We start from the raw sequence: 25,246 nt of genomic DNA on the forward strand, positions 1-25,246 counted from the left end.
TAGTGAACAGGTTGCTTTGAAAAAAAAATCAAAATAAAAACAATAGTACGTTCTCCCCTTCTCTAATAATCTCAGAAGAAAGTTATCAGATAAGAAGTCTTGGATGGGCAGTGTGGAACCAAAAAGATGAACCGCAGGGAGTTCAAAACCAAATGTGAAGATGTAGTCACATATGGTTCATTTGACTGAGGCACTCAGATACCTTAAAATGTGTATCCAAAAGGAAAGAAAAAAAAATCTCAAAAACTGGAAGAAGCCCAAGACATTCCTACTACCCAACTTTGTGAAGGATTCCTCCAAAGTTTTAGAGTTTATTTTGGGTAGATAAGCTCATTGCTTGAGCTTGGAATTTAAAGTAGAAGGTGGGATGAGCAAGAAGCATCAGTGAGGTGAGCTGGGAGGTCGCACTTTCCCTATAAGCACTACTGGAATTTTCAAACTTTCTAAATTTGGGCAACACTGAGGACAGAAAGCAAAACCTGCATTATATGCACCAAACCAACTCTGTTTTCCCCTAAGGTTTTCTTAAGACATTGACAGGCAAGCACATTTTTGGGAGAAGAAAAAACATCCTTCCCTCTCTGTGACCCTGTGTAAAGAAACTAGAGTCCTGAGTGCAGCCAATGTGGGAGCTCCAGTGGCTGTGCTCGATGGCCTGATGGAAATCATCATCGCCATCACCACTATGAGTACCACCAGCACTCAGGGCACCTATGCCCTGACCCTTCTCTCCACCTTCCCCTCTTCAGTCAAGAGAAGTGAAAAGAAAGAAAAGAAGTGAACCCCTAGGTAACCTTCCCCTTCAGGCAGCAACTGAACCACTGCACATCAGAGTGTTACTCGTATCAAAATACATCACGTCCATATGTGGTCTTCTCGCAATCCGCCCCCAAATCCCTGAAGTTGCACTGACAGGGCCCTCCTGACGTCACAGAGCTTGGCCTCACTATTCCAAGTGATTTATTGATGTTTATTGGGAATGAATAGATCAAAGGCAGCAGCATGACGGGCGATCAATCAGTCATCAAATCAAGGGTGGCAAAGGGCCAGAAACCCTTCTTCCAGGCAACATGCCCCGACCAACATTATTGCAAAATAATGTTAAGTGTGTGGGGTTTGTTTTGTTTTCAATGATGCTTTTTTCCAGAAAAGAAAAATCAGTTGTCTTAACAGGAATTAATACTCCTGGCAAAAAAAAAAAAAAAAAAGGGGGGGGGGGAGTACTCAAACACGTCCCAAAACTAAGAGTTCTGAGATGCGGGTAGGAGAAGCAGTGGGGGTGGGGGGGTAAAGGGACACAAACGGGAGTGGAGGAAATGCCAGCATTGAATACTGACTTGACAGTCATCTGACAATACCCAGACCCTGTGCGCTCTGGTTTTCCACCGCTGTGCCGGATTTGGGCCCAATAAACGAAGAATCAATCGAATTAGCAGCAAGGTAGCCAAAGAGACCCGCTCGCTCACTCGCTCGCAGTCTCTTTTGGCAGACACCGGGCAGTCCCCCGCCGGCCCGCCGCGGGAGGACACGGAAGGTGTCCCAGGGAACTCAGGTGACCCCGCCCGCCCCCCACGGAAAGCGACAGACCAGGGCTCCTTCCCATCCGCTCTGCAGCCAGAGACGGGGGAGGCGCGGACCCGTCTCCGCTCAGTTCGCCCGGAGCGCGGTCCCGAAGTGGATGCGAGCGGGAAGGGGGGCAGAGCGCAGCGGGGCATCCGGGGGGCGCCGGGTATCCGAGGCGGACGCACGCACCCAAAGAGAAAAGCAGCAAGCAAGCCGGGCGCCGGGAGTTACTCTGCGCTGGCAGTGGAAGAGCGACAAGGAGTGAAGCGAGGAGCGGGGCTGCCGGCGGCCAAAGGCGCCTGGCGAGGAGAGGAAGAGGAGGAAGGGGAAGCGGCTCGTACCTGCTGCGCGCCGGGGCGCCTGCTGCTTCCTCCTCGGCATGATGCTTCTCCCGCGACTGCCACTGCCGCCGCCGCCGCCGCCGCCGCTGCCGGGCTGAGGAGAGGGAGGGAGGGGCGGCGGGCCCGCGGGGGGGGCGAGGCGGGCCTGCTCTCAGCCTCCCCCCGGAGAGCGGCCGCCCGCAGGATGCTGCTGCGCCCCGGCTCTCCGCGTCCCCCCCTCGCCGCGCTCCGCCGCGATCCCCGAACGTGCGGAGGGAAGAAGGAGGGCGGGCGAGGGAGGCGCGGGAGGGAGGAGCACGGGGGGAGGAGGAGGCAGAGGAGGAGGTGGTGGTGGAGGAGGAGGAGGAGGAGGAGGAGGAGGAGGACCGCGCTGCCGGCGGAATGGGAAGTTTGACAAATCGCTCCAGAGGCCGGAGGAGGAGGGGGCGGGGAGGAGCGGGCCCTGCCCCCCCCCGCCCCGTCCCCAGACGAGGTGCGCGGGGTTCGGGGCTGGGGGGGCGGGGAAAGGGGGAGAAGGCGGGCAGAGGGGTGGGAGGAGGAGCGCGGGAGCGGCCCCGGCCGGTCCTGCCCCGGCCCCCGCCCCCGGGCAGGGGGTCACGGCATCCGGGGGGGCGCGCAGCCGCCGCCGCGGCCCGGGGCTCGGCGGTCCAGTCTTCTGCCCGCGGCGCGGCTGGAGCGGCGGCGTCGGCAACAGGCAAGCTTAAAGGAAAAGGAGATGATCGTGTCACTCGCTTGCCCGCGGGGGCGCCGCGCCCCCGCCCCCAGCCTTGAGCCTGCCTAGGACCCCCACCCAGTCCAGGGACCGGGTGCCGCCCCTCCGCCTCCGCCCCGTGCGCACACACAAGGGCGCGGCGCCAGCCCCGCCGAGCCCGTCCCGGGTCGCTCGCTTCCCCCGCCCACCCCTCTTCTCCACCCTGGCCGCCCCCTGGCTACCCCCAGCTGCTCCGCCCGGCCCGCTCTCCTCTCCACCCACCGCGTCCGAAACCCACAGAAAGGTTCCTGGGCGCGGGCTCGCGCCCCCCGAAAATGCCAGGGCCCGAAGGCGGGCGCTGGCGTCCTCGAGGGAAGAGGCGGGTGCGGGCCGGAGTGGGTGGGGGCCGCCCTCAGGCCCCACACCACCCGGGCTCCTCCCCTGGGACCCGCCGCTGCCACTTCCCCCTATTTTTTCCCCCCAGGCAAACTTTCCCTGGCCCGTCACGGGGGTCAGGGTGGGAAGGGGTACCTCCAAGTTTCCTCTGCTGACTTTTGGAGGATCACCGGCCTTCCACCCCGCCTCTCGCCCCCTCGGACGCCGGGCCGCGCCCCCCACCCACGGCGCCGGCGGATCCCAGGGCGGGACAGAGGCGGGAGAACAAACTCGGCTCCCTTGCCCATCCCCCGCCCCAGGGCGCCTCTGAGAGGGGCCACCCAGCCGCGCCCGGCCTGCCGGCAGTTCTGGATGAAGGGAATTGATTATTGATTGGGTGATTGGGGTCGCTGAGGCTCTGGGCGGGCCGGGCCCGGCGACCGCGGGGAGGAGGAGCTGGTAGGGCTGCGTTGGTAGCAGGGCGAAGCGGGCTCACTTACGGGCGGCGTGGAGGGCGCGGGTGGGCTGGAGCTCATGCGGGCGACCCTCGGGCGGCGGCGGCGGCGGCGGAGCGGGAGCCGGAGCCCGAGCGGCGCGGGCGGCGGCGCATCGATGCGCTGCGGGCTCGATTGTGTCTCCCTGGGCCAGCTCTCGGGCCGGGAATGGGGCGGCCGCGGCGGGGCCAGCTCCGGGCGCTCCCGGGCGGCTCAAGCGGGGGCGGTCGCCAAGCCCACTGTCCCCGAGGCAGCACTACGCCTGGGCGTGTCAGCTGGGGGTTTGGCCCTTGCGGGCCCCGGGGTCGATAGTCCCGGCGAGGGCCGGCGCCCTGCGACCCGGGACTGGCTGAGCGCTTCGAAAGCTGCAAATCCCAGCCTTCTTCCTTCTTCTTTTTCTTTTTCTTTTTTTTTTTTTTTTTAATGTTTCTCTCTTTTTTAAGCCTTCCCTCCCCTTCTTACGCCCTGTCTCCTTTTTATGTTTCTTTGTTATTGTTTTTGCAAGTTTGTTTTAAAAGTTCACAGCATCCTTTCTTTTCTTTTAGACAAGGAGACCGTGATCTCACCCTGACGGTAAGATCAAAAAGTCTCTGCTCGCCCCCAGGCTGCGGGCTTGGGCTCGGTCCAGACGCCTCCCTGAATGCAGATGTGCCGCCGCCGTCTTCCCGGGCTATAAAGCCGCCTCCAGCGCCTTGGCGCGCGCAAAAGCGCTTGGAGTTGTGGGGTGCGGACCCCGGGAGGGGCCCGGAGCCAGAGGCGGGTTGCGGCTGGGCTCTGGGGTTGGTGGCGTGTGGCGTACTCGTGGGTGGGGACGCCGCGCGCGTGTGGTGGCTGCGGCCGCAGAGGCCGAAACCGCGACCCCTCCAGGCCTGGGAGATGGGGGTGTGAAATGCTTCTTGCGAGCGAGGGAACGGTGAGTCGGCAGTCGCCGCCGGCGGCCTTAGGGTTCTGGTGGCCGCGCTGTGCGCTTCTTGCCTGCAAGGAGAGTTGGCGCCGCTCTAGGTCAGCTCCCGCCGGCCTCCGGCCTGCGGCTCACCTTTGAAGCGCCAAGCACCCACTTAGGCGCACCGGTAGCGGCGTGCGCACATCGCTGGGCGCCGCTCAGTGAGGGCAGGGAGTTCGCCCTGGTGATGTTTCCCTCCTCTTTACCTACCCCTCGCTGCTCTTCCAACCTCTACCCGCCCCCCCGCCCCCTCGCGGGCCTCGGCCTGAACTAGGGTCCCCGCGTTGCTCGCCACAGCCGCCGATAGATCGGTGGCTGGCCCTCCCCCGCTCAGGCGCTGCGCGCTGTGCGATCCGCCCTAACATCTGTCTGTCCAACCATTGGCGCATCCATCAGTGTCAATGGGCTGCATATTGCAGCGACAGCCGGTCACGCACAACACGGGCTATGCGGAGTGCACACCGCGACCGCACTGCCTTGCCGGGACAAGCAAACAGAGATTCAGCCCGGCTCGGCGGTGTAGGCTGGATTCCTGATCTCTACTGAGTTCTTTTAACCACCTGCACTCGACCCCGGTAATCTGGGGGCCCAAACACGTGAACAGTTTTTCAGACCACTGTAGGGATGGGACAGATGAAAAGGGGGCAGTGTCGACCTAGTCCTCTTATTCGTCTAGGTTCTCTGCCCTTTTTCTGTGGCTGGGTGTGGCTGAAAGAGAAGAGGAGAGCTTCCAAATCCGTGGCAACCACAGCATAGACCCAGAAACTCTTTGAATGTAGGGGCTTAAACCCGCTTTAATTGGACAGATGCTGGGTTGTCAATTCGTCAGGTCTTAGCTAGGAGATCTCAGTATAAAACTTTGCTGGTCCTGTTTGGCAGCTGCACCACAAGGCCTGACAAGGAGGAATTGGAGAGGGTTTAAAAAAAAAAAAAAGGGAGGGGAATCCCAGGGAAAGCTGAGGGCTCAATTTAGGAAAAAACTGATGTCTGGGTGGCAGTAAGTCTGTAATCCACATGTTATTTAGAGGTAGACCGGGCAGGGCCATATGTCTGAGAAACCCGAGCTTTGTGGACAGTGCCTGGTGTCCATTCTCCCAGAGTGCTGACCTTGGCTGTGGTTGCATGTTCTCCCAATTATGGCCTCTTGCTTCCCTCTCCCTCCACAACTGTCCTGAAGGTAAATATGCACGTGTCTTTGATCAGTCCGACCTGTCCAAAGGACTCTTGTCCTCTACTTAAAAACTTCAGGGGTAGGATGTATATGGGACTTATTCCTCGGACATTTGCTGGGAAGCTGTACCTGGCATTTTACCTGACTTCATTCGTACTGCAAATATTTCTTTCTGGGTGCCTGGTGAATTCTGTCCCCTCTAATGGACTGCGAAGAGGGGAAAACCCTGTGCAGCTGTTCACACCGCAACTGGCAAGTTAGCAGGGAAAAAGAGCCACTTTTCAGTGAATGCAGAGGTCTGTTCAAGTCCAGAGGAGGCCAGAGAAGCTGCAGCAGCGCTGGCTGGGGTTCCTTCCTTCTGAAAGGAGAGACTGCCTGTGCTTTGGGGTGCAGGCTCCGCATAACCACATTCAGTGGTCCAGCTGTTTTTATGCTAGACTAGAGGGCAGAAAAACCTTCGCCCTGCGGAGGAGCTATAATTCTATGGAAGATGCACCATGTAGAAATCTTTTTACCCTACTCTTCAAAGAGTTGCAGGTGTCTTCCAAAAATAACAAGCACCAGTTAACTTCGTAACTTATCTGCTGGAGGCATGCTAGATAGTAAACATTTAAGCCAAATGCCCTCATCTCTGACAGATGCCACGTTTCTGTGAATGATTTTTTTCTTAATCCCTAAAAACTGAAGAAGGAAAAATGGACTGAGGGGTAGTAGGACGACTCACAGAGAAACATCCAGTGGTGAACACTCAGGGGAAACTGGTGGCTCACAAAGCGGTCAGGTGGCTCCCCCTGAAACTGAGTAGTCATGTTGTGAACCCAAACCATTCCCAGGGGCCCTGATGGCAATTCTTACCCCCCAGATTGCAGCTCAGGCCCAATGGAAGCCCGCTGGTCCTCTGCTGTCTGGGCGCTGAGCTGTATTCTACAGAAAAACTCCCAATTTGACTTCTATAGGTCGGGGGTTAGAAGTCCGACTCCAGGTTTTTGAACTTGAGGAGTCTTGGACCCCATCCTGGGTCCTATCTTAATTCTCTAAACCACCCCAAGAGCGTTGTGACCTTGGCCAACTCGACACCCACCTGGACGAGTTCCCGAGGGGGAAAACAGTCAAATGCAGGCGTGGCTTGGAACAGGTGTGCAGTGGAGAGGCAGGGGTCCTGAGCTGCAGTACATCCTGCTGGAATCTGGAAGCCCGTGCTAGGAAGAAGCAGCTGGGCTACCGCCGGGAGGCAGCCGAGGTTATGTCCAAAGTGGAGACTGAGGGCAATGGGTGACAGCTCTCCTGACCCGAGGAAGGCCGAGGTGTGTCGTCATTGGGGTGACCACCTAGGGGGAAGACTTAAAGGAAAGGAGTCCTAGACGCTGCCATTCCAGGGCAGGCTCCAGTCCTAGTCACCCAGGGCCTAAACTCTGACCTTGGAGAGGGTTTCCTGGTGTCTTGAGGGAGGCGTGGGCCACCTGGAGGGGCAAGGTAGTTTGGGTAGTCCACCTCGGGAGCCTGCACCCGGCTTCAAGATGCGAGAGCGCCTGGCCAGAGAGTGGGCCTTTGGAGAACTCGGGACGGAGCAACACCAGGGGAGGAGGCACCAGGTGCACCTGGTACGCTGCCTCCTGGATGGTCCCCTTTCTTCAGTCCTCCCCACACCGCAGTCTGGACCTGGCAGTGGCGAGGAAGTGCCCTGGGTGCAGGGAAGCCTGCCACTTGTAAACCTCAACTAGGAATTGAGTTCCTTGTGGGGACCTCAGCCCCTGCCAAAACCCGAAAGATTCACACCCTGGGGCCAGGCCCTCTCCAGGCGGTAAATTGTTTGCTAAAAGTGCATTTACACAGCAGCGAAGTTTGTTTCTTTTTTTCCGGTAGCTTTGTTTTAACGAACCAGATGTTTTGTCTGTAAATTCTCCCAAGAACTTTTACAGTTTTGACGTGAAATAAACCTTCGAAAATCGGAGCGGTATATTAATGCCACTTTTGTTTGGGGCCTCTGGAGAGATGCTTCAGGCGCTCCCGGAGGTGGGGGGTAATCTTCGTTGAAAAGTAGGGGTTTATCTCCGCCCAAAGTCAAGAATTGGTTTGGGGGTGTGAAGTGTCTCCTCCCACCCCCAAAACAAAAGTACTCTTGGGCGCGCGCACACCCACATACACGCCCAGCCCTCCCCCTCCTGGTCCCCGCTTCCTACTTTGTAAATTTCTTGTGATGCAGGGCACCGGGGTAAGTCCCAGTTTTACGGGCAAGCCGGATGCACGCCCGTTTTTCGCTAGGACCAACTCAACTCAAAAGCAAAAGGGCCTGCAATCTTCTGGGGCAGCCTTGATGCCCGCGTTCTTCTGGGCAGAAGCTGGATCTCCAGCCGGTGGGGAACTCCTGGGCGTCTAGACCCCAGAGAACTTTGGTTGGAAGCTGGAGCGGTCGAGCCCCCGCGGAAGCCAGGGCCCTCAAGTACCCCTCCCGGATGCCTCATTTTCCCCACCCCCCCCCCCCCCCCCCGCTTCCGGACTTCCAGGCAGTTAAAAACGTTTTTTTAAAAAAATCTAAACTATACACCTAGCAGAGAGAGGAAGGAGGATTACCGCTGGGGTGGGGGCGACGGGTCGCCTGGACACCCACTCTCCGGTTGGGTGATTGGTAGCGTTCACTTTCTCGGGTTTCCCAAGACAGGCTGGCAATTTCCTTCTCCCGTCCCTCCTTCCCCCCACTTTCCTGTGCTCTCAGTGGCGCATCTTCAAATAGCTCCTTTTTCTTCCGTAATACTCTTTCGTTCTGTCATTTACCGAACTTTAAAAAAAAAAAAAAAAAAAAACTTTTCAAAGGCGGTTGCATATTAAAGAAAATAGATAATCTCTGTATTTCGGTCCAAAGAGGACAGTGGTACATTAAACCCAGATTGGAGGGCGCGATTACGGGGGAATTATCCTTTTATGAAGTCCCACGTGTAGACGTAGGTTGCAAGGGGAATTTCCGGAATTCCTCGCTGTAACGTTACGTGCCCTCCACCCGGAATGGATATTTGGAAACTATTTGTGAAGAGTTTAAAAGACAAACAAAACCTACATTAGAGACAGCTGCAGCCGCGGTGGGACTCACCCCTGGCCAGGAGCGAGTAGCTCTTTGCTAGTGGGAACGCAGAAATGCCCACCGCTTCCCGCGCGGTTACGTGAACTGCCAGGCACCAGCGGGTATCTGAGTGGAGGCGTGGGCAACCCGACGCCCGTTTGAACCCCTGCTCTCCGAATGCAGGAACCCTGAAGGAAGAGAAGGTCCCAGAAATGAAACCACCGGTCTTCTCTAACCAGACCGTCCAGCTTTTTGCGCCTGGTGACCTCATTAACTGGCCAGGGAATTTTCAAGAGCAGAAAGAATTTGTTTCCCCGTGCTCTTTTCTTACTTCCCTCCTCTTTTCTGATTTATACATTATGATTTTGTGTTTGTTCCCAAATTTCCAAACGGGGAAGACTAAGCATAACTCTCATCAGGGCCGGTTACACGAGAGAGGTACAAGGGGCTTCGTTCTTTTTCATTTTTTATTTTTGAAACTTGATGAATAACACATGTATTTGGACAATAGAAGGGCCAAGATTGTTGGGGACAAGTGGCCCCAAGGGTCACTTTACATGGTATGTAGGTATCTCTGATCGGGGGCTCTTATAACCCAAAGATTTACCTCCTCTGCAGAGAAACCCTGGATTCTGCCTTGCGTCCTCGTCTGTCTGCCACATCTTCTTCCCCCCTGCGTCTTTCACCCTCTTTCTTCCTTTCTCCTCCTGTTTTCGTGTTCTGTTCTCTATTCTACCAGTTCCTCCTCGACCTTCAGAGGTCAAAGATATTTTTGACTGTCAAGAGGTCGAGTTGTCCTCCCTAAGACGAGGCAGGGGCGATCACCCCGTGCACAAATTGTGAGGGACCAAAGTAGTTTGTAGTTTTTAGGTGTGTGTGGGGGAGGGCGGTCTTAAATAGATTGACACTTAGTTTAAAATAAAAGAACATGTTAAGAAGTTTCAAAGCTGCCAATAAAACCCTTTAAATGGCTGGTGATTCAGTGCCTGGAGTTGCGGTGATGGCATTGGTAAATGACTCTAATGCCCAAAGAAAAATATTACAAATGCCGCTGTCTCCGCCACCAATCGGGCGCCGTTCTCCAGCGCGGGCGGTGGCTCCTCTCTGGCGCGGAGGGCATCCGCATTTGCATGATAAATTGACCAGACTGGCGGCAGCCAATGAAATATTCAAATTAGGCCCGGGGTTGGGTAGGGGTGGAGTCCCTAGGGCTCCCCTTTTGAGCGGGCGGCGGGAGCTGGCCTTACCACCTCTCCATCAGCGCCCTCTAGAGGAGGGACAGCGCGGGCGGCCGCTCTTACCCGAGGTACAAGACCAAGACAATAGGGGGGTATTTGGGACTAGGAGGTGGCAGGCTAGGGTGCTGTGGGGCTCCAGGAGGATTTGGGGCTGGCCTGGAGACCTAGCTGTGCTTTAGGTTTTCTCTATATATCTTGCATTTAAATGTGTTGATGGATTGCAGAAGCAGGTGGTGACCCTAGGAAGGGACTTAGATTCCCCAAAGTGCCCTTATCTAAGATCCCAGAGTAAACCTAGCATTTAAGTTAAAACACAGTGTTTTTGCTGCATTGACTTAGCTTCATGACAAGACCCTTGCCCATTCTAGACCACAACAGGTCTCCCCCAAGCCCCTCCAGAATTGAAATTCTGGAGCAGATACATCCAACTTGCCCTGAGTGAAGGCTTGCACACCTGCAGGCCTTGCACCTCAGCTCTGAACTTGTTTGGGACTGTGGAGAAGCTGCACAGGACCTGGAGCAGCAAAATGTAACCCCTGGAAAACACCAGAGCAGGCAATGCTAGGCTGCTGACCCTGAGCCTCATAAGTTGAGCTTCTCTCCTGAGCAAATTACTCTTGGAGGAAACACAGAGGCCTAAAGGCAGCCCCTACATGAGTGTGCGCAGAGTGTGCACAAGCATACAGTGCTGGTTAGAATGCAGAAACCCAGCCAGGAGGAATGTGCAAGAACACATCAAGGGAACTGGCTGTGGGATGGTGCCGCCCAGAACTCCACTCCACAGGGACCTGGCAAGCTGGCCTCCTGACCTGGAGGCAATTTTGCAGTGGATCCAAGGACCAGTGGACATTGCTTAACTGCTGAGCATCTCTTCCCTCCTCCCACCCCTTCACCCATCCCAGTCTAATTTTTTAAATGAAGCTTTTAGAAGTACAGTTGTCTCTCACTTTCTCTGCTGTGGACTGGTGAGCACCTTATTTCTTTCCCATCTCAGCAGTACTTAGAATTGGATCCCAGTTACCTGGGAGAGTGCATGATCCCTATCCTACTTTCCAGCCAAAAGGGTCTTTAGGTAGTGTTCTGAGTACCTTCTAAGCAATTCTTCCCCAGCCATGCTTGCATAAGTGAGTCATCTGCAGCTGTCCTCCCTGCCTGTTAACCAGAGAGACCCAGGCCTCTCAGAACCCAGAACCTGGCCCCAGGCTAGCTCAATAACTATATGCATAGCAAAAATCATAGATATTGATACAAATTTGAGAGAGAATTATTTTCTCTTTCGATTGTCAGTAACTTTGAAGAAGTGTGCCCAGTTAGGGGATTTAATTCATAGCAAGCCTTTTTGAATCATTAAGGGTTTTTTGGAGAGGCTTTGGGCCTAGGCTTATTGGGAAGGCACTGGGAGAATAGCTGATGGCAGAGACAGGTTTAGTAGCAAAGGGGCCTCCCTGCTTCCTCAAAGAATCTTCATCTGCAGACTGCTTGAGTGCCTGGGACTAGGATTCCTATTAGGAAAAGGCTTTTGAGGGGAGGAAGCCCCTTCCTATCCAACTGTATGGATATACATTATGTGCAGGAAGCCTTCTTGGAAGTCCACAAACCCTCTTTCTTTCTTCCTCAGGCTACACTTGTTGACCAGGAAAGATAAGACTTGCAAATGGGTCAGAATCCTCCACTAGTAGTGAAATTTGTCAAGCAGGTCCATAAATCAGAAATGCCAGTGTGCTTGCTCCTTCTTCCCCTTTTGTACTTAGGGCATATGAAGAGACAAGAAGCTAGATGGGAAAGATGGGAAAATAGAACTGGCTGGTCACTCAGCCCAGCACCCTGCCCTACCTCAACTGAACTATGCATAATGAATTAGGGAAGAAATGAGACATGAAGCAATGTAGAGGTGAAACAAGGTAGTTTCTCTTAGTAGGTACCAATGAGCAACACAGAAGGAACATGCACACAGTGAGTCTGCTCTGCATGTTCACGTGAGGTGTGTTGCTGTACATTGCAGGTGAATGCAAGCTTTGACTGTGATGATGGAAGGCCTGGATGTGTGGCCATAACTTGCCAGGTAACTTTGAGCAAGTCTCCCCCCATCTTTTTGTACCTCATCTCTTTTGTACCTTTTTATACCTCATTTCCACCATCTCTCAAACAGGACAGCTTTCTCCATCTGAAATGCCTAGCATGGACTCAGTGAGGAAGTAGTTGATCAAAGTTGGAGATGCCTTTTGAAATATTTGCTACCTGTTGCTACAAGCTGGGAGCTTTGGGTCAGACCAGGATTTGAAAGAGGCACTGTTGTACTAAGTGTGTCAGTGGGCAAGTCTGGGTAGAAGCTACTTCTCGGAGTCTTACCAGGAAAGAGGCTTACCTGGGTTGCGTACCTGGGATGCTTACCTAGGATGATGTATGTTGATGCCTTGGTTGAAAGCTTAGTGCACACTAGTTGTCCTATGCATGGTGACCCCCTAAAGCCAGGTTGAAGACAAAGACTTACAAGAGGAGTGAGACTGGATACACCTCAGGATGCAATCTGGTGCTTGAGATGGAGCCAAAAAAAAAAAGGGGGGGGGGAGGCAGGGGAAAGAGTTGGTAAAGGCAGGGCCCAGGCATCCTGGCTTCCTGGGAAGATGGGTGTTTGCAGGACTGATAAGATGGGTTCCTCCAGATCTTTCTGTAAGATCATTAGAAGAAGGGGTATGGTAAGGAGCCACACTGATATTTCTATTTTCCCTGTTAGTAGTGACTGGAATTTGCACCATCCAGGTCAGATGGAAAATAGAAGATGGGAAAATCTGACATACACATTGATTTGCTCTCTTTGCCATCGCTACTCATGAGAGAAAGCAATGTGACTTCAAAATTGCAATTAGGAACCTGCCTGCAAAGGATTTCTTTTGTGAGCCCCTGTGCTAGGCCCATCACAAGCCGGCATCTCTCTGTGCTAAAAAGGTAGTTTCGTTCACAACTTTGAGTCCATGAGGGCAAGGAAACATGTCACACCTCCCTGCAAAAATTCATAAAAACCATGGGCATTTCCTCTCATTTTGGTTAGGTCTTGGAGAGGATGGTAATTTCCCCAATGTTTTAAAAGTATTAACTTCCTTTCAAACATTCTTTAACCTTTAATGTTTTGGAACTTGAAAAGGTTATTTTGTTCTGAGGATGCAACTGTTCCCATAATTGTTCAGCTATCAGGGCGAATTCCATCCAAAGCCTGAATTGTTTAATGGGATCCAAACCACACAAACAAACACATGATATGGATACATATTTTGCTCTGTACATGTTTGCACGTATACATAAGAGTTGTGTGCATATGTTCGCACCTGCGCACACACATGCTCACGGAGACTTGAAACTAGATAAACTTCTCAAGCATTCTCACAGAATGATTTCTTTACAGGAAAGTGCATATAAAATTGTTTCTCATGAATGATAAGTTTCACTAAACTTATCAATTTATTATGTGTTACACATGTATCTGATATTTTAAGAAAGGGTTTAGTAACTGTCTAACCTAACATTTCATAAGAGTCAAATTAATAGGTTTGAATAAGAGCAAGAAGGAATTTTCTACAAGGAAACTGCATAAAGTTTATGTTTAGACCCTACAGAATGCATTTCACTTATTCAAGAGGTAGTTCCCAAGATTTCTGGCTCTGATGATTTTTTTCAGATGAAGGATTTCCAGGCAAATAAGGAGCAGTTGAATAGGAGCACTCACCTTAAGTCTTTGTATGTGATTATAAAAAATAAATCTGATCTAAGCCAGGTAATAAATCAGTAGGGGCACTTTGTAAGATTAATACTCATTACACTTATGAGAAAGAATGGATACCTTTAAAAGGATGCAACTTTTACTTAAAAGCAAACACCTTTAAAAGGTCTCTGACTGCAGGAAATGGTCATGAAGGGAAGCCAAGGCTTGCAACCATAATATAGATTCACCAGAATAGACTCTCTTTGGAGTCAAAGCCTCTAAGGATTCATCACCTAGTCATTAATTGCACATTCCTGACTCCAGGAACCTGGTTTCTGATTTTCTATGTTTCTATGTGTGAGATACATAAATATAGAAGACTATGTAAATTATAGACATATGATTTAAATAATGATAGAGGGTCAACACCTGCATAACCAGCACTCAATTACCCAAAGTCCCCCTGACACCTCCTAATGCCAATCCCCACTCTTGCAGGCCACCTCTGTCCTGAAGTTTGGAATGACCATCATCTTACTTTGCTGTTTGGTTTTAACACTGAGTTTATCCTTGTGTGTATTCATAATTAAACCTCATTGGATGAATCATTTTTGTCTTGTTTCTTTTACTTGGCATTGTTTGTGAGATGTGTGTGGCTAGTTCATTTTCAAAATATGTTAGGTTTTTTTTTTTATTTCCAGTTTTTGAGCTCTTATTTTTAAAAATGCCCCTGTGAACGTGCCACATGTAGAAGATTTCCTCAGATACATATGCCATGTGGGACTGCTTGGTCATACAGCATGCATATCTACAACACTGTTTTCCAAATTGTTTTGAAATGTTCCCATTGTTCTATATCCTTATCACCATATGACATTTTTAACTGTTTTTTCTCTCTTTTTTAAAAAATTATTTCCTAATCTAATGGCTGTGGTTGCTTTCTGTTTAATTTGCTTTCCATGATTAGTAGTAAATTTGAGCACCTGTTTATGTTTTTGGTCATAAGCAGGTGAGGCATGTTTTCATATCCTTTTCCCATTTTCCATTGAATATATGTTTCATATTGTTTCACTGAAGTTTGTTATCACCTGGTTTGTTTCAACTTGGTTTGGGACTGACTCATATAGAAATATTTCAGTTGCCAGTAATGGCACAGGCCTGTAATTCTACAGGCTTGGGAGACTGAGACAGGAAGATTGCAAGTTCAAAGCCAGTCTTAGCAATTGGTGAGGCCCTAAGCAATTTAACAAGACCCTATCTCAAAAATGAAGGTTTTTTTTGAAAAAGGGATGGGGATGTGGCTCTGTGGTTAAGGGCCCCTGGATTGGAAGGAAGGAAGGAAAGAAGGAAGGAAGGAAGGAAGGAAGGAAGGAAGGAAGGAAGGAAGGAAGGAAGGAAGGAAGGGAGGGAGGGAGGGAGGGAGGGAGGGAGGGAGGGAGGGAGGGAGGGAGGAAAGAGAAAAAAAAGCAATATTTTAGTGAGATCCCTGATTATCCTTACTAGGATGCTTTAGCCTGCAAACAATATGGATCCTACTCACACAGGCATGAAGATATTGTCTGGTGGTAGATTCAGGCTCAATTTAAACCAGTTTTCTTACCCTCTGACTTTCCCCTCTTTTTTTAGCATCATCTCATACTTGGGGTGTTTCATCTCATGATTTCAAGATGACCACAGGTGGTAAGTGGGACTCCTTGCTTTGTCCCCAGCCAGAATATTAACTAATTAAATAAGTTTTTCATCAGCCCATGTAATCTAAGTCCTTCCTTTTAGTTTTTAGGGTCCTCTTCTGTGGAGCAGTAGCCACCACCAGGAAAAGAATGCAAGTCCCTGACAAGCCTTCTTGGTGGGATACAATGGATATTGGAAGTGTGGGGGCGGTGTAGGGAGAGTAAACCTCAGACAATGCTACATTTTCTATCAACCTGGTATATTTTTTAAATTTATTCTTTAATTTGCATAGAGTCAAATTCACTCTTTTGATGTGTAGTTCTCTATGTTATGACAAATGTAAAAAAGTCATATAGCTACCCCTGTAATCAAGACTGGGGATAATTCATTTCTCACCCCCCTCAGAAATTTCCTTGTGCTCTCCTTTTGTGTCAAACTACCCATCATTTGCCCTTGGTTCCCACTCCCCCATGCCAGGAACCAATGAACCACTGATCTGAGCCACTGATTATTCTTCCCCATGGTTTTGGATCTTTCAGGATGTGACAAATAAAATTACACAATATATAACCTTTTGAGTCTGGTTTCTATCACTCAGCATAATGCATGTGAGGTTTATCCATGCTGTGCATATCAACAAGTTATTTCTTTTTTTTTTTTTTTTTTTTTTTTTTTTTTTTTTTTTGCGGTGCTGGGAATTGAACCCAGGGCCTTGTGCTTGCAAGGCAAGCACTCTACCGACTGAGCTATCTCCCAGCCCCAAGCTATTTCTTCTTGTTACCAAAAAGTATTCCTTTGTATGAATGTAACAGAATCTGCTGACCCATTCATCAGTCAAAGGGCATTTGGGTTGTTTTCAGCTTAGGTGGTTGTGAATAAGGGTGCTCTGTATCTGCATATACAGGTTTTGTGTGAACCTAAGTTTTCATTTCTCTCTGGTCTCAAGGGCTGGGTCATACAGAGAGAGTATGCCTGACTCTATAGGAAGCTGCCAAATGGTTTTCTAAAGTGGCTGTACCATTTTGTATTCCCACCAGCAATGAATGCCAAGTTCTACATGCTCCTAAAGAGGTTTTAATAGGTATGAAAGTGCTTTGTAAAAAGTGAGGGTGCCATGCAGGGTGCCAAGGTGTGAGAGTTCTAAGGAGATATCTCTAAACTCTTAACCTTGTGAACTCATTGGAAACAGAATATTCCATTGCAGGTCATTTGCTCCTCCTAAGGAACTATAAGTAAGTATAATTCTGTTCATTTTTAAAATGAGGCTACAATACTGCTTCTCTTGGTTGAGCCAGGCTGGGTTTATATAATATTATCAAGAACAAGATCCTGTCACCTTGTAGTTTATTGCTGAGTTCACAAAGTACAATGAAGTATGATCATTTAGAACGTTGTTAGATTGTATGGCAAGAGCTAGGAAAAGGGACACACCGAAATATATAATCAGAATGTCAGAGCGGCAGGGATCTTAGCAATTCTCATGCAAAGTTGATAACCTGTTACATGCCCTTCTTCCCAGGATGCCAGCCAGGAACTCTTCCAGCCTCACTGGATTGCCTTAGATGGAACAAGATCAGCTCATTCTGTGTGTGACCTCCCAGAACACAGGGCAGCATCCCACGGAAGGTACAGTGAGATAGGCTTGTGGATCTGTGCATGCAGAAACAGAAATGAGGCTGTACTGCCGGGTGCCCTGTGGCCAGAGATCCTGCTTTCTGGCTCACATCCCCTACGTCTTTTGCTTCTTTCATCTTTAGTGCCCGATGCTGAGGCACCTTCACATTTCAAACACCCTGAGAATATGTTTAATTAGAACTTGGCCATACAGCCTTTTAAAATAAAACAGAAGGGACCAGCTAATTATATCGCTCAGCATTCTGTGGCAAACATATATTTTTTAATAAAACACTTTCCTAACCAGAGTAATCCCTTGAGATGCAAATCCTCATTTATAAGAAGTTTCCCAAAGGGAGTTACAGAGAAGATGCCTTCTAAAGGAAAGGAGACAAAGAGAGCGGGGAGGTGTTTTCAAAGAGCTTTTAAAAGATGGAGTTGTTCTGAGGTTGAAATACAGATATTTTTGAAATATTAATATTTTAAAGATGTACACTTGTGTTTCAAATATCTTGAAACTCTTCTGTTTCTGAACATATCTTTTCTTTTTTTCCCCTTTTTGATTATTATCACAGATGCTAGTATTTCTCATTCTGGAATTTTTCATAAGTACAATATTTAAATAAACAAGTGATTTTCTCAAAACGCTCTTTATCTCCTGCTGGTTATCCTGCCCTCATCTTGCTTTGTGAATAACCTGCTCTCCATTCACAAAGGAACCTCCCAGAATGCATACAGTGCAGTGCATAGTGCTGGGTAGGGGAGGTCTTTCCTGAAGTCGCTCCTGCCCTGAGGGTGAGAGAGGGGATGTGGAGGATTTGGACTCTCCTGAGGCTGCATTGAGTATCCAGAGTGGTGGTCTGACGGGGACATTTGCATCCATGAGACTGACAATGAATGGTTAGTAATGATGACAGTAAGAGCTTATGTTCACTGGGCATTTATTCCATGTCAAGTCACAGGCTGAGAAGTTTAAGTATCTCAGGACACTGATGGGAGGTGGATGTTCTTACCCCATTTTGCAAATAAGGAAGGTGAGACTTGAGAGATGGAGAAACACAGGGAGGGTCTCATGGCCCACAGAAGGGTAGGAATTGAATATGAATGGGGATCTGCCTGCCCCAGAACCCAGCTCTGCAGGACAACAGGATAGAGCACACCACAGAATTACCAGGCATTTCCTCTAATGTGCTTCGTGCCTCTCTTCCTTGTGGGGCACTGATAGCCGTTGTGTTTTCAGTTAAGTTCTGTGTCATTCGGGGTCCTGGTGGGAAGGAGGCAACAGACTCGAATTCAGATTATTCATGGAGTATTTCCTAAAGAGATGATTTGCAAAGGTGAAGACAAGCACATGAGAAAATTAATGGGATGCTCACCACTCTAAGGCATGAAACGCTGAGATAGAAAATGGCTACTGGAAGCCAAGTTGGATACACCCCACCAGACCCTAGTGGGCAGAGGTAATAGTTTGATGTTGATATCTGGGTCTGCCTCCAGGTGTCCAGCAGTAAGCCAGCACAGTGGCAGTGCATCTTGCAAAGCACCAGATTATGCCAGCTGTAGCAAGTGCTGAGGGTAGAGAAAGAGAAGGGACCATACCACTGTCTGCAAAGACCTTGAAGTTTGTGGAGGAGCCTTAGGCCCATGGAGATTGTGTTCACTTGGTTATAGTACTAAATGACCTCCCTAATGGAAGGTATAACGGATGCTCGTTCAGAAAGTTGCAGGTTTGCCCAGTGTGTGCCTCAAAGGGGCACCTAAAATTGAAATGCTTCACTGCATGCTGCCATTTATAGTGCTCAGGAAAACTCCCAAGGTTGACTCTTTTTACTTGAGATATATATATATATTTTTTTATCAAATGCTTCTTACGTAAAATTTAATTGAAAAAATAGAAGAAAAAGAGAAGTCATTCATGGTCCCATTTTCCAAAGATAGCAACTGTTGATGGTTGGGTATCACTCCTTCCACTTGCTTTCTTCTGAGGCTTTTCTTCCATAGTTATGGTTCTAGTAAGTATGCAGTTTTGAATTTTGAATTTTTGGTTGAGCATTCTTACCATATTTTGTCATGTCACATCTTTGATAGAGTTTTTGATGATTGCATAATATTCCATTGCATGCATGCTTAAAAATGTTTAGGTTATTTTGTGCTTTTTGTTAACATTATAGGATGTTATAATGACTAACTTTACACATAAATGATTTTTACATGTTTTAGAATCTTTCTGCAGCATGATCTCCCCAAGATAAAGGTACTAGAAAGTAAAGAACCTAGGAAAGGGCATCACAGAAGAGACACAACTTCAACACTAACTATTCTTATCCCTTGATGAATATTCATATGAGATTCTTTCCTGATTAATAACTTTTCTAGGAGTCTTCCTCTAGAGTAGCACTAGAATAAAATGCAAACCATTCAATTCTGAGTGTTATTGTGACCACAATTTAAAAAGCAGATGAAACAGGTGAAATCAATTTTAATAATAAATTTGACCTAACCAATTTTATCCAAAATTCTGTCCCTTCAACATATCATCAATATAAAAATATGAATTAGATATTCTGTATTTTCTTCATGTAAACCCCTTAAATGGGCATGGATTTTATACCTTATAATGCTTCTCAATTCAGAACAGACATGATTTCAGTGCCACAGAGTTCCTCCATTCTTCTCTTACCCCCCCCCACCATAGAAACAAAAAGTTGTACCCCATTTATATACAATGAACCAAAGTGTACTCACTCTGTAAAAATAAAATGTTTTAAAAAAGAGCCACAGATGTGGCTAATAGCTACAGTACGGGACAAGTAGGTCTAGAGTAAGGAATCAAAAGAGATTTTTTTCCACTGTTGGCATGTTCACCTAGCTTCAAAGTCTAACCACTGTGTAGTGCCTTTACCAGCCTTGTGATCTGATGGTAGACCAGGTGGCCAGGCACAACATGACTTCCATATCATAGCTGGGCATTTTTAACTGTGGCTGTTATTCCTACCTCAGTGTTAGCAAATCATAGGTGTTCCCTCCATCCCACTTTATTTGCTCCTCATTTCCCCAGAAATATTTATTGGGCACTTCTTCTGCATTAAGCCCTGTGCCCATTCCTAAGGATGCAGAGGAACAAACAGACCTTTCTTGTGAAATTTAATTACAGAAGTTACCCATGCTCTCAGGGTCCAGTGGAGGAGATAGATTTTAATCAAATAATTTCTCAAGGATGTAATTTCAAACTGTGATAAGTGCTAGAAGGGAAATGTCCATTTAAAAATGCTAAGCCCTGGGTCATGGCTTGGGTGGCATGTCCGTGGAGGTGTTTGATAGAGATGGTCCAGTGTCTGGTCGGGCTGCCTTGGGAAACAGTGATGTAAGAGAATGGTGCTGGGTAAGATGATCACAAGGTCCTCTCTGGTCCCCAGTCCATTTTCTACGTTTGAAAAGTTTATAAGAGACACAGCAGCTCACCAGTTCCCGTGTTAGTAGCCAGGTCATCTATTTATGTTTATCTTCTCCAAAAAGACTTGAGGCCAGCTGGAATGTTGACAGCCATTTGGAAATAGAGGGCATCTCATTCTTCCTTCCTTCCTTCCTTCCTTCCTTCCTTCCTTCCTTCCTTCCTTCCTTCCTTCCTTCCTTCCTTCCTTCCTTCCTTCCTTCCTTCCTTCCTTCACTAACTCATGTGTTTACACAGTGAGTTTTAGGTAGTACTCTGTGGGGCAGATGTCAGGCACTGCTGTGGACATTCAGAAAAGCAAAACCAGCAATCTCTTTGTCTAGACAGACTACACTGCCAACTGGGCACACTTTCCCAAAGAAGAGAACAATTCAAGGAGGAAAAATCAATGCTAATAGAACTCCTTTTCAGGTTCGGAAAATGACATTGTCCACAGCAGCCGATGCTTTGAGCCTGCGGCGGGGCAGGAAGCATGAGTCTGGATGGATGCAATTTGTGAGTTTCTTAAATGTGGCCAAATAAATAAATGAGAGGCAGCAATGAAGGTGGCTGGGTGGAGCGAGGCTGGGTTCAAGGGGCAAACTGTACCATTCCTCTTCTACCCCCTGAAACAGAACTGGGACCCTCCCTACAGCCCGAAGTCCCTGGAGACAGGGTAATTTCAGCTGCACTTGATATAACCTATACATCACTGTCTTCTCGACCAGCTCTCAAATTAAACTCTGATGTATAAAGTTAAACAAAAATGAGATAAAAATTGGCAGAGGTTGAAGAGGGTCAAAGTAGTCAAAACACAAGGTAGACTATTGCTCCTTTTGATTTATGTTATTCTGTACACTTAGAAAAAATAAAATTATAAATCTCCCTGAGACTTTTTCATTGAGAATGAGGCATTACTAATTTATTTTCAATAGACTCCCAGGTTTCTCAACTAGGAGGAGTGCCCTGGCTATTGTTTCTAGTGACAAAGGCACCATTTGACCTAAAACAGGGACTGAGGTGATGTGACAGTACCTTGCAAAATTAGTGTCTTTGGACAGCAGTGTTAACAATGATGCTACTGTACCTTGCTTACATCACAGAGCAAGTATCTGCTTTGCTGTTTTATTATTCAATTCTCACACACACCTAAGCTGTAAAACACACAGAATTCATTGTTCCCCTTTGATAGTTGAGAAAACTGAGGCTTAAAGAAATCACGTGTCAGTCAGGTATAGTGGCACACGCCTGTAATCCCAGCAGCCCAGGAGGCTGAGGCAGGAGGATCATGAGTTCAAAGCCAGTGTCAGCAACTTAGTCAGGCCAGAAGCAACTTAGGGAGACCCTGTCTCTAAATAAAATATACAAAGGCTGGGCATGTGGTTCAGTGCTTTAGCGCCCCTGGGTTCAATCCCTAGTGTACCAAAAAAAAAAAAAAAAAAAAAAAAAAAAACCAAAACAAAAAAAAAACCCAACAACAACAAAATGCCTTCCATTAATATTAGGGACAAAGACGTAAATAAGACAAAGGTCCTCTCTTAGAGCCCCCCGTCTTCTAGTGGAAAAGGAAATAATCAAGTCAAATGATTTAAAATAAAACATGATTATAGATAGAGTTAACTGCTGTGAAGGAAATGAAGCTGAGAAGGAAATAGGGGAACAGAGGACTGAGAAGCCAGAGGAACGCTTCAGCCAAGCAAGTGACATGATTGGATTTACATTTTTAAAGATCATAAAGGCAACTGTGTGGAGCATTCATTTAGGCGGGCGAGGGCAGGATGGATTGAGGGGACCAGTGAGGAGGAGGCTGTGGCCAGCTGTCCAAATCAGACGGACACTGTGGTGGCATGGGCCGGATGGTGGCAGTGTGGTGGGGTGAGGAGCTAAGCTCTCTTCTGAAGATAAGGCATTTAACAAGGATCCCTGGTCTCTACTCCAGTGCTCTTCCTACAGCAGGCAGCCACTGCAGCCATATGCTGACCTCAGTCCACCCAGAGCAAGCTGCTTCTCCCAGGGTAATAAAGAGAGAGAATGAAGACGTCTGGCCAGAGGAGATGGCACCAGCAAGAAGCAGGGGTTCCAGAGAGAAGAGAGAGAAGGACGGCTGATATTGGAGTGTGTGTGTATGTTGTGTGTGTGTGTGTCCTGCTTACCTCTGTTACTTCCTTAGGCTCCCCTAGTATGACTTCTATCTCTGTCTCTCTCTCTCTCTCTCTCTTTCTCTCTCTCTCTCTGGGACTAGGGATTAAATGCCAGGGTACTCTACCTCTGAGATACATCCCTAGCCCTCTTTATTTTCTCTTTTGAAACAGGATCTCATCAAGTTGCCTAGACTGTCCTCAACCTTGTGATCCTTCTGCCTCAGCCTCCCGAGTTGCTGGGATCACAGGCATGCACCACCATGCCCTACTGTCTGCCACTCTCTCAAGGCCGTGATCCGCTTCTCCATCATCCATCCTCGGGCCATCTGAGCTGCCCTATGACAGATGGACCATATATCCCAGTTACCTGACAGTGGTATCTCAGTGGGTGCTTACACCCGCCTGCCTGGCATGATGGGATGGAATTCTGCACAAGTGACATCTGTGGACAGAGGCCAGGAAGAGGCTTGTGTGGAAGACCAGCCTTCCATCCATTTTCTGATGTAACCTCCCTCCTCTGAGAGGTGGGATGGGTACAGGTGTGAGGGGCCTGTAGGTCGATGTTGTCCTGAGCCCTGGTGTCTCCTCTGTCTACAGATCTGTCCAAAGTTGGCCAGCGCCCAACCCTTACCAACTTTTCATGGAACATCCTCTGAATATCCCTCCCTGTTCTAGATTCTGGGCATGGGGATGGGAACTGGGGGAGCAGAAGACTGACCTACCCAAATCATACTCTTTTTGTGGACCCAGGTAGATGACATCTCTCATTCTCATGCATGATCTGTTGTGGTCACTCAACTAAGTTTTGTATAGAATGTTAGCAGAAATGACATGTTCTGCTTCCTGGTCTAACCCATAAAAAGATGCCTGGGAATGCTTGTCCATGCTCTTTCTCCTTCTACCAGTCGAAAGCAGATGAAGACCAGGACCTAGGCTAAGGCGGAGTCCCACAACAGAGAAAGCCTGGATCTCTGAATGACCTTATGGACATACACACACACCAAAGACTGCCAGGTAGCAAAGAAGAAATGTTCCTTGTGTTGAACATCTGCATATTAATCTATTTGTCACAGCAACTTAGTTTACCCTAAAACAATCCCTGTTACTGGAGTTCACATTCACATTACGGAAACAAGATTCAGCAACATGATTCTGGAACAATGGTAGGCGCCTTAGATGAAGAGGTGAGTTGTAGGGTTTGGACTTTCAGCTCCGAAGTCATAGACTGCAGATCCCTGGGCATGTGGGTTTTCCATCTAAGTCTTTTTCCAGAAAAATGCAGAAGAGTCAGATGGGCTGGGGGAGATACTTCTGACAGCAGATACTTTATAGTCAAAGGTTCATAAATAAGACTTGGAGGAAGTAAAGATGAGACCAACATATCAATACTCTGTAAAAAGTACAAAAGGAAAATGGACCCTAAATACCTGATAGCTTTGACTATACGGGACAGAGAATGGGAGTTCCATAACTTCACTCTCATCCTTTCCTCTGATGGAGATAGCACACCTCTGACATTCCTGGAAGAGGGACTGCCCCCCCACAACCCTCGAGCCAGGGTGAATGGAGAATTGGTGTTGGCCTGCCTCTTTTGCTCCAGGGTAGGGCCCCACTTGTCTGTTTCAGCAGTAAGTTATCTCAGACTCAAAGACTTGATTAGAAAAGCAAAGTCATCTAGCTTTTTCCAGAGGCCTGTGAGGTCAGGAACTTGATGATCCTTACTGAGGCTTCCAACTGTCAACTGAAGTTCCGATGTGGTCTTGGTTCCCTGGCAAGCTCAGCTGGGACCTGTGTGTTCCCACCAGGCTCTGGAGTAGAGTAGAGCAGGCAGGCTGTCACTTTCTGCATACAACTGAAGACACTGGGTCCTTGGGTGACAACTTGAGGGATGCATTTGACCTCCAAGGTGTTTGGAGTGGTCTCCCCCTTTTGGGCAAAGACAAACCCTCATGCCACTGGTTCTTTTTGTGCCTGGACACTATACTCCCTTGCTCCTATATACCTTAACCCTAACAAGTGGGGCCACTCTCTGGATCCCCCACAGCCAAACATGATGGAGCAGGCATCTAAAAACATGGCTTCCAATTCCAGCCCCTGTTTTTCATTAGTGATGTGACCTCAGCTCTCTTAACTCCTGTCTCTTTCACAACTGTTGTTATTAAGTTAATATTCATTGTTCATTAGGTAAATATTGTTCATTGTTGAGTCAAGTTGTATCCTAGTGTGCTTTGCACTGTGTCTGTTCTTATTTTATTTTTCCTAAGGTTAATAATGGACTCCTTTCCATTTGCTCGCTTTACTTGGTACATTTGATGATGTTTTCCCACACCCACCTACAGTCTCTCGATACAATTTTCCACAAGTACGAACATAGCAGTAGCAGCATCCCCTCTGCAGCCTCTGATGTTCTAGTCTGGTTCCTGCTGCTCAGGTGACTGCAAACCTATTGTCCCCTCTAACTTTGGACTTTCCTTTACCTCTGTCAGTCACTGGAATGACTGCTTCCTCGAGTTTTCAGCTCCTCTTCCTTGATTTAATTCTCCCTGCACAACCCCCAGTAGCTGTCCCAGAATGTAGTGGTGATGTCTGGGTTAGGCTGGCAGGACAAAAAAGTTCCAGCCACTTCTCTTCTGGATAATCATATCCTAGAAAAAGAACAGCAGTGGTAAACATGAATAAATAAAATGAGGAATGCTGAAATCTCCTTTTTTATGAAATCAGCAGACAGTCATAGCCCAATATTGCAAAGGGTGTAAAATGGTTAGAGAGAGAGAGAGAGAGAGAGAGAGAAGAGCAAGCTCAGGAACCTCATTATTATATGT

The 25,246-nt window shown here is 48.4% G+C and overlaps 1 protein-coding gene and 1 long non-coding RNA gene across 6 annotated transcripts in view; one reads left to right on the forward strand and one right to left on the reverse strand.

Moving 5' to 3' along the window:
* Positions 1 to 2,039, reverse strand: part of TSHZ3 (teashirt zinc finger homeobox 3) — a 69,053-nt gene extending 67,014 nt beyond the window's left edge. For 2 of the 4 annotated variants that reach the window (XM_079117102.1, XM_079117101.1), the window contains exon 1: positions 1,905 to 2,037. Coding sequence is in view for 1 of the 4 variants with exons in the window: in XM_079117100.1 (XP_078973226.1) it covers positions 1,905 to 1,944 (40 nt within the window). In the remaining 3 variants the exon portion in view is untranslated. Of the gene's footprint in view, positions 1 to 1,904 lie in introns of all 4 variants that reach the window. The other 2 variants (XM_079117100.1, XM_079117103.1) reach the window with 2 other exon arrangements.
* A 291-nt stretch (positions 2,040 to 2,330) lies between these two features.
* LOC306647609 lies at positions 2,331 to 24,132 on the forward strand. 2 transcript variants are annotated; one of them, XR_013760138.1, is made up of 6 exons: positions 2,331 to 2,376; positions 4,010 to 4,037; positions 15,195 to 15,248; positions 15,342 to 15,496; positions 16,759 to 16,865; positions 22,596 to 24,132. It is a non-coding gene; the product is annotated as an uncharacterized lncRNA (long non-coding RNA). The 2 variants fall into 2 exon arrangements; XR_013760139.1 differs by lacking the exon at positions 2,331 to 2,376 and having other exon boundaries at positions 3,928 to 4,037.
* Positions 24,133 to 25,246: the final 1,114 nt, after the last annotated feature.

The sequence above is a fragment of the Sciurus vulgaris genome (assembly GCF_902686455.1).
Source record: "Sciurus vulgaris genome assembly, chromosome: 17".
Taxonomy (NCBI): domain Eukaryota; kingdom Metazoa; phylum Chordata; class Mammalia; order Rodentia; family Sciuridae; genus Sciurus; species Sciurus vulgaris.